This window comes from Myodes glareolus, chromosome 4 (genome assembly GCF_982192425.1).
Source record: "Myodes glareolus chromosome 4, mMyoGla1.1, whole genome shotgun sequence".
Classification (NCBI taxonomy): Eukaryota; Metazoa; Chordata; class Mammalia; order Rodentia; family Cricetidae; genus Myodes; species Myodes glareolus.
Window position 1 is genome coordinate 9,883,448 of NC_142029.1, and position 13,073 is coordinate 9,896,520.

General features: G+C 43.9%; 1 protein-coding gene across 1 annotated transcript in view; it reads right to left on the reverse strand.

The window, feature by feature from the left end:
- The window catches only part of Dync1li1 (dynein cytoplasmic 1 light intermediate chain 1), a 44,356-nt gene extending 34,438 nt beyond the window's left edge, over positions 1–9,918 (reverse strand). Inside the window, exons 1-2 of the mRNA XM_048423367.3 lie at positions 9,685–9,918; positions 9,434–9,507 (exon numbers count right to left, since the gene is read on the reverse strand). Of these exons, the coding sequence (XP_048279324.1) occupies positions 9,434–9,507; positions 9,685–9,830 (220 nt within the window). The 5' untranslated portion in view covers positions 9,831–9,918. The remainder of the gene's footprint in view (positions 1–9,433; positions 9,508–9,684) is intronic.
- Between the last annotated feature and the right edge of the window lie 3,155 nt (positions 9,919–13,073).

A 13,073-nucleotide genomic window follows, 5' to 3' on the forward strand; every position in this document is an offset into this window, starting at 1 on the left:
ACCGTGAGTAAGCCTGCACTCCATCCTATCTGTCAAGACTCTGCTCACATAAGCCACTCACAAGATCTGGCACTTACCAGACTTCAGTTTTCTCCAAAGCAACCACAGTTATCAATTCTTATTCCTCAGTTCAAATTTAAAAACGAAAGTGGGAGTCTGGAGAGACAGCTCAGAGGTTGGGAGCACTGGCTGCTATTCCAGAGGTCCCGAGTTCAATTCCCTGCAATCACATGGTGGCTCACAACCATCTAGAGTGAGTTCTGGTGCCTTCTTCTGGCCTGCAGGTGTACATGCAGGCAGAACACTGCATACGTAATAAATAAATCTTTTAAAAAAAACAAAACAAAAACAAAAAAAAAAGTGATCACAAAATCAAGATCTGCAAAATCACTGGGAAGTGTATACAGACAGATGTATGCTGGTGGTGCTGTATGTCCCTGAAAGATGACCTCTAATTCAACAAAGAGATGTGATACCAAAATCATTTTTATATTTGTTTGCTTACTTTAGTGGTGGGGGAAATGCATGTACCATGGCACACATGTGGTGTCAGAGAATAACCTGAGGGGCTCAGTTCTCTCTTTCCACCATATGGATGCCAGGGATCTAACCCAGTCATCAGGTTTGGCAGCAGGAGCCTTTACCACTGAGCCATCTCACCAGGCTATCAAGATACTTTGTAACGTCAATTTGCAGATGAAGAATGTGAAGATTTGGATGTGACTTCTGTGAAGTCCCTTCACCAGCTGGGTGACCCTAGACACAGCAGGGACCTGAAAGTCTGTCCCTATTATTATTCACTGGATCTGTGACATTGTAAGAATGAAACTCCTGTAGGTCCACCAGCAGTACTTTAAAAAGTGTATCATGAGCTGGGCGGTGGTGGTGCACACCTTTAATCCCAGCACTTAGGAGGCAGAGGCAGGCAGATCTCTGAGCTCAAGGCCAGCCTGGTATACAGAGTGAGATCCAGGACAGCCAGGGTTACACAGAGAAACCATCTTGAAACATCCCACACCAAAAAACAAAAACAAACAAAACAAACAAACAAACAAAAAGAACATCATGAAAGCACGAAGCAGGTGCAAGTGAGAAGGCACACACAACTGTTCCCAGGGTTTCACAGAAGTTACTGCACATCATGTCTACAAGGCTAGAAAGTGGGTGCTACTGTCTAAACTGCAAAGCAACTTAAGCCCGCCCAGCGCTCATGAACACAAAGCCACATTGCCACATTGCGCCTAGATCAGCCCCGTCCCCATCACTCAAATAGCACTCTGCATTCTTTTCTCTGTCCTCTCTTCTGCTGAGACACTACTTCCTGCTTAGCATAGGCTTGGTGCCACACACCTTCTCTGCAGAGCTTTGGCTGGCATCTCCACACCCGATAGATAGATACATCAGGTGCACATCAAGAAGGAATCCCCAACCTGTCTTATAAAAACAAGATGCAACTTTATTTGACCTTGCATGACAAAACATAAAGCAACATGTTTCATCTGAAAGTTCTAGTGACAAAAGCTATGAGGGATCATTCTTTTTGTTTTGTTTTATTTTTTGAGACAGCATCTCTCTCTATGGAGCCCTGACTGTCCTAGAATTGCCTACATAACTAGGCTGACCTTGAACTCACAGCCTCACAAGGGACCACCACACACAGCCTCACAAGGGACCTTCATTCAACTACCTTTGGCTCAGATCTTCCACTTAGTCATCCTAAGGTCATGTGGAGGCTCCAGAGAGATGAGGGGGGGGCTTTTGACCTACTCTCATCTCTCAGTGGGCATCTCCCTCTTTGGTGGGGTAGAGTGGGACTAGGCTGCTAGCCTGCTACAGGACTTGCTGCCATGAGTAAACTTGTACACACAGCTGTTCAGACTAAATGTTCAGAAGCATCAAAGAGTATATGCAAAGCAAAAAGACAAAGCTGACCTTGAATATTAGTGAAACTGTGAAGCCTGAGACACAAAGCCCTTGTCTGTAAAATAGCAGAAACACTCACAACACTTCACTTGGGAAAACCTCAGCACGAGTAACTGGCATAACAGGATAGTTCCTATTACATGAAAACATCAGAACTTATTATCAGTTATTTTTTCTGACTCTCACAGACTGATTAAAAGGGAATCAAAACCAGTTTAATTCAATAAGCACTAAAGCCAGTAAATGTTGATCCCAATGGCTATCACCAGCTCCTCTGCTCCAGAGGTCAAAGTCTCATTGAACTAAAGGCTCTTTATCAGCAGCTTTGTAGCCGATATGCATTACTTAACAATGTCGCTAGTAGGAATTTATCCCAAAGATAATACTGGGTACATGGAAAATAAGATGTGACAATAATGACCTATAATCAACCATAATTACAATACAACCAAGTATACTATTATTCAATAAGGACAGATAAAGCTGGGCTGGTGAGGTGGCTCAGCACATAAAATGCTTGCCAAGCAAGCCAACAACCTGAGTTTGATCTCTGGATCCCACATAAAGGTGGAAGGGTTTCCCATGTGTAGGCTTCTGCAGAATTTCTGGGAGTTTCAGCTTTATTATTAACACTGATTTTACACGCTCGTGCACTATTACTCTGCTAGACCTTTTTTTTGTCTGTCATAAAGATGTGCAAATAAAGTTAGCAGACACCAACTTGAAGGCTTTGTTTAATGACTAGTATTTGGAAAAAATATCTCTTTCCATTTGGTTTAGGAAATATTTTGTAGAAAAAACCTAAAATACCATAATCTGTTTCTTACGTTGTTGTTCTTACTGTTTTAAGTTCTTTACTCATTGCTTTCTGCTGTTGTAGGAGGAAGTCTTGTCATTAAGTAGCCCAACTGGCACAGAACTCTCTTATAGCATAGGCTGGTCTCAAACTAAATTCTTCAGTCTACAGAATGCTCAGATTACAAATATGTTAACACAAAACTTGGTTGTCTTTTAACAATTAATAATAAAAAGGTCAATTTTCAAACTAAAAAAAAGTGGAAGAGAAAAGTAGCTCAACAAAGTTGTTCTCATTCCACACCGCATACATAACACATATTTAAATATACATTTATATAAATAATGTGTATGACATAAATATAGCTGGTCTTTTGGATTTTTTGTTTGTTTGTTTGGAATTGTTTTGTTTCCAATAAAACCTCACTATAGGGCTGGAGAGATGGCTCAGCGGTTAAGAGCATTGCCTGCTTTTCCAAAGGTCCTGAGTTCAATTCCCAGCAACCACATGGTGGCTCACAACCATCTGTAATAAGGCCTGGTGCCCTCTTCTGGCCTGTAAACAGAATATTGTATACATAATAAACAAGTAAATAAATATTTTAAAAAAAAACTCACTATGTTGCCCTGAAACTCACTCTGTAGACCAGGCTGGCCTCGACCTCACAGAGATCTGCCTGCCTCTACCTCCCAAGTGCTAGGATTTAAAGGTGTGTGCCACCGTGCCTGGCAGTTGACTTCATCTTTTTAACACTTTATTTTTCTTTCTCTAGCATGAAACATGCACAACTTTTAAATTAGTGACTTTCAACTTTAAAGGTTTTTAGACAATAATGTCTTTTGGTTCTTTTAATACCATGAAGTATAAAATTATCTCAATTTATACCTCAGGAGGAGATGTCCACAATGCTCCAGCTTCCAAAGACAGAACAGTCTACTCCCAGCTGCCTGGCCTCCAGGTGGGCTCCTTCCACCACACCTGAGGTACTTCAGCCTTTCTCAGCAAGTATTCGCACCTTCCCACTGTCCCTCACCCAGAGTCTCCTCCCCAGGGCACTTCCAGCCAGTTTCTCATAGCTGCTTCACACTGACATTTCATCTGACTCCTGCTACTCTGTCATCTCCTTGTAGGACTTTAAAGGCTTCTGGAGAGCAGAAGGGAGTCTCAGGCCATGTTTTCCTTAGATGATGCTGCACAGTGTAATTCTAAAACTGCTGAAGAAATGCATCTATTAAGCCAGAGAAGACAGGCTTTCCCATCAATGCAGGGCTCTTCTGTTTGGCTTTTATTTTTATTTTTATTTTTTTGAGACAAGAGTCTCAAGTAGTCCAAGCTGAACTGTAACTCAATATGTAATGAGGATGACTCTGACTTCCCAATCCTCTTTCTTGCCTCCACCTCCTAAGTAGTGGGAGTGTGTGCCCCCACGTTCTGCTACTCTCCTGAACATTCAAAGTGCTTTGGTTGGCATTCTCTTTTGGTGGATTTCACTCCAGCTGAAGAACCATCCTACCAGTCGGTATCTATCACTCCTGCAGCTCTGTTTTCTGTTTTTGACAGTGGCACTGGGGGAAATAGCTCTACTCTTCTTAATTCTTAAATCTCTACTCAATCAAACTGAGAGTTAATTCATCATTCATGCAACACATACTCCCTGAGCATCTACTATGCCAGATACCGTAACTCATTCAACAAAACCTCCATTAACTGTCATCTTAGCTTAGGGATAAAACTTATGACAACAAAGGGGTTACGGGAAGGCATAATTCATCAATTTCAGGCCACAGACCAAAACTAGCCTGTTGCTTGTTTCTATAAATAAAAGTTTTATGAAACACTGCTATTTTTCATTCTTTCATCTACTATCTGTGGTTGTTTGGGGACTAACGAGCACAACCGAGGAGTCTGCAAGAGACTTTACAGCTTACAAAGCGCACATCACTTAGATTCTGATTCTCTACAAAAAACTGTGCTGGTCCTGACTTTGTGTTTGCTTTTTTTTCTCAAGAAAGAGTTTCTCTGTGTAGCCTGGTTGTCCTGAAATTCACCCTGTAGACCAGGCTGGCCTCGAACTCAGTGATCCACCTGCCACTGCATCTAGAGTGTTGGGATTAAAGGCATTCGCCACCACCAACCAGCAGCCCTAACTATTTTAAGATAACAATATGCCATCTGATCCTCATAACATTTTGTATTTGGTATATTTGTAGTAATAACATATATTAAACAACATAATTTTATGCTAATCCTCAACTCAGGATATGAGAGACGCTTTTCTTTGTATCATCTATCACTGGCATCATAGTCTCATAATTACTAAACCAGAAAACAGCATCGACATAACTAACAAAAACCTGTTTCCTACAGTTACAGAACTCTGGTGATCTTTAATACCTGCTCCACAAGAGTTTAGGGGCTTAGGATCACCTCAGTGGTAAGAATATCTTCTGCCTGTTATGTGAGGTTGAGGGTTCAAGCCCTACTACCCACCTGACCCCCCCCACTAAAAAAGGAGAAATATGCAGATATAGGTAGAATGATTAAGTACTGTCATAGCCTTTCTGGACTTCACTATGAGTCAGGTCCAGGTAGATTAAATGGCTGCTTATTCATAAGTGTCATGGCCAGTTATATCTATCAATAAGTCACATCCCTAAGCTCAATAAGTACTTGGATTTTCTTCATCTTTTTTTGTTGTTGTTGTTATATAATAGTCTCCCCTTATTCTTTTTTTTATTTTATACTTTATTGTTTTTAATTGAGCTATACTTTTTCCCCATTCCTCTTCCTTCCTCCCCTCCCCTTGCTCCCCATGCTCCCAATTTATTCAGAAGATCTTGTCTTTTTCTCCTTCCTAGGCAGATCCATATATTTCTCCCTTAGGGTCTTATTTGTTGTCTAGGCTCTCTGGGGCAGACTGTAGGCTGGTTATTCTTTGCTTTATGTCTAAAATCAACTTATGAGTAAGTACATATTATATTTGTCTTTCTGGGTCTGGGTTACCTCAATCAGTATGGTTTTCTCCTAGTTCTGTCCATTTGCCTGCAAATTTCAAGATGTCATTATTTTTTTACTGCTGAGTAGTACTCCACTATGTAAATGTACCACATTTTCCTTATCCATTCTTCAGTTGAGGAGCATCTAGGTTGTTTCCAAGTTTTGATTATCACAAATAATGTTCCTATGAACATGGTTGAACAAATGTCCTTGTGGTATGATTGAGCATCCCTTTGGTATATGCCTAAAAGTGGTACTGACAGCCTACAGTACGGGAAAGGAGCTTCACCAATCCTACATCTGACAGAGGACTGATTTCCAAAATATACAAAGAACTCAGGAAACTAGACATCAAAAAAATAATCCAATAAAAAAAAAATGGGGTACAGACCTAAACAGAGAACTCTCAACAGAGGAATCTCAAATAGCCAAAAGATACTTAGGAAATGTTCAACACCCTTAGCCATCAGAGAAATGCAAATCAAAACAATTCTGAGATACAACTGTAAGAATGGCCAAGATCAAAAACACTGATGACAACTTATGCTGGAGGGGATGTGGAGTAAGGGGAATACTCCTGCATTGCTGGTGGGGGTGCAAACTGGTACAGCCACTTTGGATATCAGTATGGCAATTTCTCGGAAAATTTGGACTCAATCTACCTCAAGATCCAGCAATATCATTTTTCATCTACTCTTGTTTTGTTTTTAGGAGTTATTTTTTATTTGGGCTTTTGAGATTTTGTTTTAGGTTTATGAGCATTTAGTCTCTACATGTGCCCCACTTGTGTGCCTGGTAAGGAGGCCAGAAGAGGGTGTCAGGTCCCTGGACCTGGAATTACAGATGACTATGAGTCACCATGTGGTCCTGGGCCCTCTGCAAGATCAGCAAGTGTTCTTAATTGCTGAGCCATTTCTCCAGCCCCTTGCCCTTGGGTTTTTTTTGTTTGTTTGTTTTTTGTTTTTTTGTTTTGTTTTGTTTTTGGTTTATTGTTGCTGCTGTTGGCTGTTGTCTTACTAAGTAACTGGGAATGGCTTTATATTCCTGATCTTCCTGTCTGTAACTCCAAACACTGGGACAACAGGAACTCATCATATCACTCAGCTTATTTTTAAAGATAAGACGTCCATCCGTATACAGTCCCTGAATTTGTGTTTCTCATGCTTTAGCCTCCTGGATTAAGATCAGATTTTTTTCTTTTAAATAATTACCGGTATTTTGGATCAAAAATAACCATTGAGTAGTAAAAGTTTTGTTATGGCACTGTCTTCCTTGAAGGGACTTCAATAGAGTTGGAAAGCTATACCAGGACCACACCACACAGGACTCTTAACAACAGTATGAGATATATATGAAAATGTTTTTGAGAGATAGCTCAGTGGTTAAGAGCACATACTGCTCTTACTGAGGACCTGAGTTCGAATCACAGCATCCACATCAGGTAGCTCCAGGGGAATCTGATACTTATGGCCTCTAAGGGCACTTGCATTCATGCGTATATAGCCCCCATTCACCCACTGCACACAACTGAAATAATAATTAATCCTTGACACATAATTCCAGCTCCTTTATCCTACTGAAGGAAAGGTGAAGTAGCAAGTTATGGGTTAAACTGGGGTGTGTGGCTATGCAGTGTAGCTATGCAAGGGATTCAGACAAAGGCCTATATCATCCCCCTTACCAGGCTATTTCTGAAATACAAAGCCTTGTTAATGGGCTCAGACTTCGTTTCTTTGAGCATAGATGCCAAAACAGCATCCTCACTCATGAGTGACATATTAGAGCCAAGCACCTATCCGCCTGGCCTGACAGCCTCAAACTCAATAACAAAGACAACAGGACACCTGTGTGTTTCCTTTCTCTACCAACACAGACCGAACACTGCTATAATACCTAATAATTAAATGCCTCTAAAAACTCTTTGGAGGAATTTTGGAAAAGTCTGTATTTTTGCACAAACAGTATTTTAAAATCAATGATTAGCTGAAAAGGGCTCTCAGGGAAACCCTAATAGTAATGAAAGAAAAACATGACATTTCAGGCTTATACAACTTGACACCAGATGGAGCTTTCTGGACTATTAAGTTCATAAGAAAGAAAACTAGCTTAGGTAGAGGGGAGTTGAGGGAGTGTGGGGCTCCGAGTACACCAAGGCTTATAGACTGACCCAGTGTCTGAAGGATCTAGAAAACACCAGACAGGAACAAGACTGCTGCTCTTTATTGGTGAGACTCAAAAAGAATCTATTTAACAAAGTAAAACAGAATCCATTTCGAGGGGGACATATAGTCTTAAGTCCTCAGTAGCAGTTAGTAACCTGTCCACATTAGCAATTAAAAGCATTCTCTGGAACTGGTTTGGTTGTGTTGCTTTGGAACCCTACTTTATCTCTGCCCTATCAACATCACTGATGTAGGCAGTGACCCTGTCTTGTTTGTAAGGAAGAAGACACTGGGAACACTGCAATGGGAGCAGCAGACACATCAGCGGCTCTAAGTCACTGGTTAAAAACTTCTCAGAATGGGTTCCCATTCAGTCCAGCCCATCACATAGTCTGCTGTCCTGGCTTTCTGGTGTTCCATCTGATCCTCCCACAATTCTAGCAGGCAGGCACAGTTATTCCCACAGCTAGCATTAGAAAGACGAAGGACCCCAGGATTACAGACACCTATGGACTCTGTTTATTTAATCCAGGCTACACGTGATGCAAAGCTCATCTTCCATCTAGCTTGACCACAGCTTTCTACAACACAAAGACGCCTGCATGCAGCGACAGGAGGTCACAGAAAATGAGTCATCTCTTCCTACCTACCCATTGACAGTCACTGTGGAGCCTCTTAGGGAGCAATTCCTAGGCACACATGACAAAAACTCTTCAGGCACAGCTTCCCAGCCTTTTGGCTAAAATTCAAGAGTCTAAAGTCTTGAGACACCCACATCAAAGTTTTAAAATATAACTGTCATCTTATTACACACTCCAATATCTTGCATGTAAAGAAAATAAAAAATAAAAAAAGTGAGATTCTCCTGGAGCTGGAAAAACTTGCAAAAATGCGAGGCTAGGATTGTGTGCTGTCCTTCGACCCTTTATCCCCACTTCACAGCCGGTAGAGATAAAAAAAAAAAAAAAAATACCTATGAGAAGGGGGAAAGACATGTCTTCCTTATTCTAGCCATTCGGCTGAAGGAACTAAATGAGATCGCTGTTCTACTGCCCTTTACAAATTTCAGAGTTATTAGGTGACAGTCAAAAAGGCAGCTGCAACCTGATCACAGCGCCAGGAAAACGGGAGAACGCTGATTCAAATAACACTCATCACGACCCAGTCTCTGGCTCCTGTCAATTACACAAAAGAGTCAGCTATTAAATATTAACGGCATGCATTTGCGCTGGAGCCCTCCTGCTTGCTACCAATCTCTGTTATGAAAGGGAAAACTGTCCCCGTTCGTCTAGGTGGAACCTCAGACCACTAGGATTCCCTTGGGTGTTACGTTCGTTCATTCTGCCTCTCCCAAGGGAGATGACAGAGCCACCCCACATCCCGGGGAGGAGAAAGGACGGGAGGGACCAAGCCGGGAGGACCCCGGGTGCCTTGTCCCCCAGCTGTCAGCCGCAGGCCGGGAGGCGGGGCGCGGCTGGGCTCCGCTGTCCGCACAAAGGGAGTGGGCGAGCGGAGGGGTGAGCCTGCAGCCCCGATCCCGGCAGAGAACACTTACCCAGCAGCAGCACGTTCTTCCCGGTCGGGAGCTTGGAGCGCGAGCGTGTGGAGACCTCGCTGAGGATGCAGGACCTAACAGGGAGCAAGGCGTAGGCTGAGGCCGGGCCCGGCCGAGGACGGGAACCGCCGGCCCCAGCTCCCGGGAGGCCCCGCCCGGCTCCCTGCTCCCGCGGGGCTCTGGGATCCCGAAGGCGTCCGCCCCGGAGAGGAGATAACCCGCGGGGAACCAGAGAGGGGTGCGGTCGTTACCAGAGGTTCTGTCCGTCCTCATCGTCGCCCGCCGCGGGGCCGCCGCTGCCCGACGCCAGCTCGTTGGCTAGGGGCCCACTGGCGTAAGCCGAGGCTAGCCCGGGCGGAGATGAACCGAACGAGCCGACTCGCCCCACGGCCGCCATCTTGATCGGGAATCACACCACTCCTGACAGGGCTGAGAGAACGAGGCGGCGGCGGCAGCGGCGGCGGAGGGAACCCGGATATGGGCGTTCGGGGCTCTGGAGCTGACCGCGCCTGCGGGGGCGGGGACCAAGCCTGAAGGCGGGGTCTGGGGCGGAGCTGTAGGGAAACGCTGCTGCGCCTGCGCGGAAGACCAAGTCCGGGGGACTGCGCATGCGCAGTCTGATGAGTTGCTTACTCTGTGGTCATGCTGCTTTTCCAACCTGAAACACTGCCCGGCGAGCATCACCGGCCACCCGGGCTGCAGCGGTAGAGCGGGCAGGATGTGTCAGGTGGAAACCTAGGACCGACGTGGAGCCTGCGCTGCCCACCATTCAGTCGGTCCAAGCGGGGTCGACAGCCCTCACTGAACCCAGGTACAAACCGGCTGTCCCTGTCCCCGTCGCCGGGGTTGGAGTCGTCCTATCGTCCTGGATTTTTGGATTTCTCTCTGCATTTTCAAGGGGCGATGAGTACTTCAAACTGGACCCACATCTGGAGCCGGTTCTTCCAGTTTCTATGCAACTGATGACAGATGAATGTTGGCAGCACTTGTAAAATTAGTGGTCTTGATGGGTTTGTGTTTTGGTTTTGTTTGTTTACTTCAGGTGGGGAATCTCATGTCATCCAAACTGGACTCTTAACTGATCTTCCTGCTTGTCCCAAGTGCTGAGGTTTTCGGGTGAACGTCACCATGCCTGCTTCTGATCTTGATGTCTGAAATGTCCCCCGTGAGATTGTGAAGACCCCACCCTACCCTCTGGCCCCGACACAAGTCTTTCCATCACTGTAGTTAATACAGCAAACCCAGAGACCCTAAGCTAGCACCCAGATAATTCTCAGTTAGAATTTTATTGGCTAAGTAGATTGGAACGTCTGGGAGCCATCCCTTTAAGGTTCTGTCATGCACCCTGTAAGAACAATTGCTGAAAATAGTACAGTTTTTACATATTTGAAGAGGGCTTGCTCACGTGACTTGAACAATGCTGTTAGGCTAGCAAGAAAGTCCACCACCAAGCACTGTTTGCTACAGGTCTCTTTGCACTTACTAGACTCTGGGCAGACTAACCTGAGTTCAGCTTATTGGCTTTGTAACCTCACAACTTACCCTCTCTGAGTCTCAGGCTTTTACTGTAAGGTGGAGATAAAAGGAAGGCTAAATAAGATGGTTCGTGTAAAGGGCTAAAATATTTCCTAGAAAATCCTAAGTGCTCAATATTTGTTAATTATTGTTTTGTTTTTATTTTTAAACCTTTTTGTAAAGATGTATTTATTTTTGGCCGAGCAGTGGTGGTGCATGCCTTTAATCCCAGTACTCGAGAGACAGAGACAGGCAGATCTCTGAGTTTGATGCCAGCCTGATCTACAGAGTTCCAGGACAGGAGGGCTACACAGAGAAACCCTATCTCAAAAAATCAAAAAAGATGTATTTATTTTTATTTTATGTGTATTTTGCCTGGATGCTGAATATATTTCTCTGTACCACATACATGCCTGTGCCTGATGCCAGTGGAGGCCAGAGGAGAACATTGGATGTCCTGGAATTGGAGTTACAGACTGTTGTGAACTGCCATGTGCGTGCTGGGAATCAAATCTCGGTCCTCTGGATGAGGAGCCAGTGAGGGGATATCCTTCTGTATATGTGTTGGTTTTAATTGGCTAATGAATAAAGAAGCTACTTCGGCCTATGGCAGGGCAGAATATAGCCAGGCTGGAAGAGATACAGAGAGAAAGAAGGCAGAGTCAGAAAGACGCGATGTAGCTGCACAAGAAGGTAACAAACCACGAGCCTCGTGGTAAAATATAAATTAATATAAATGGGTTAATTTAAAATGTAAGAGTTAGTTAATAAGAAGCCTGAGCTAATAGGCCAAACAGTGTTGTGATTAATGTAGTTTCTATGTGATTATTTGGGTCAGGGAGGCCAGGAAACAAACGAGCAGGGTCCGTTTATAAGCCAGTGCTCTTACCTGCTGAGCCATCTCTCCAACCCTATTGAATAATCTCTGTGTGTGAGTTGAGTGTCAGTCTCCACCCTCCATCTTGCTTGAGACAGGGTTTCTCATGGTTTGTTTATTTGTAGTTTGTCAGTGCTATCTGCCAGTTAGTTGACCCTAAAGCGTCCAAAGATTCGTTCATCTGCCTTTGCCTCCCACTTGATGTAGAAACACTGCTCATCTGACTTTATGTGAATTCTAGGCATCTTCACTGAGCCCTCAAGCTGCAAGCACTTCACCCAGAGAGCCATCTCTGCAGCCCATTTTACTGATGTGTGAGACAGTATTCCCTAGCTATTGCCGGCTTTGACTCTCCTGTGTCAATGATGATGGCCATGAGCCACTGATCTTCCTGCCTCCAACCTCTCAAGTGCTGGAACTACAGGTGAAAACCACCTCACCTAGTTAATTATTCTTATTGTCTTTTCTTAACCTTTCAAATCATATCTTGCCAAGCCCTGATAAAGGTGGCTTGAATGAATTCCTAGAGCTAAAATTCATGCCATTGTGATTAGGGAAAGAACCAGAGCCTGCTGTGGGATGATGCTCTTGTACACTGTGAAGATTTGTCACTCATATTGGTTTAGTAAAAGGTTGATTGGCCAGTAGCCAGGCAGGAAGTAAAGGCAGGGCAACCAGACTAGGAGAATTCTGGGAAGAGGAAAGGCGGAATGGTAGATGCAGAGGAAGCAAGATGAGAATTCCTTACTGAGAAAAGGCACCAAGTCACGTAGCTAAACATAGACCTGAATTATGGGTTAGTTTAAGTTGTAAGAGCTAGTTAGTAATAAGCCTGATCTAATAGGCCAACAAGTTTATAATTAATATGAGCCTCTGTGTGTTTTGTTATGACTAAATGACTGAGGGACTGAACAGGACAGAAACTTCCTACTAGAAGAGCCCTCTGTTGGATCCTAGGTTTCCCATGATGCCAAACAACCTGGAGGCTCCCAAGTCACAGGCACGAAGGAAAGCTCTATAGAGCTGTGGTCCCTCTGAGAGATGGTTCGCATTCTGCTCTACTTTGTTGCTTCAGTCATCTTTCCTTGGAGCATTTTCTCAATTGTGTTTATGCCCAGCATTATGGTTTCCCTACCAGATTTGCTTAGTCTGAGAAGTGTTTACTTTCACAACAATGGCAGAAGGCTAATTAAAGACTTAAACTGAGGTCAAAGTTGTATTCCTATGGGGCTGCGGATGTAGATCAGT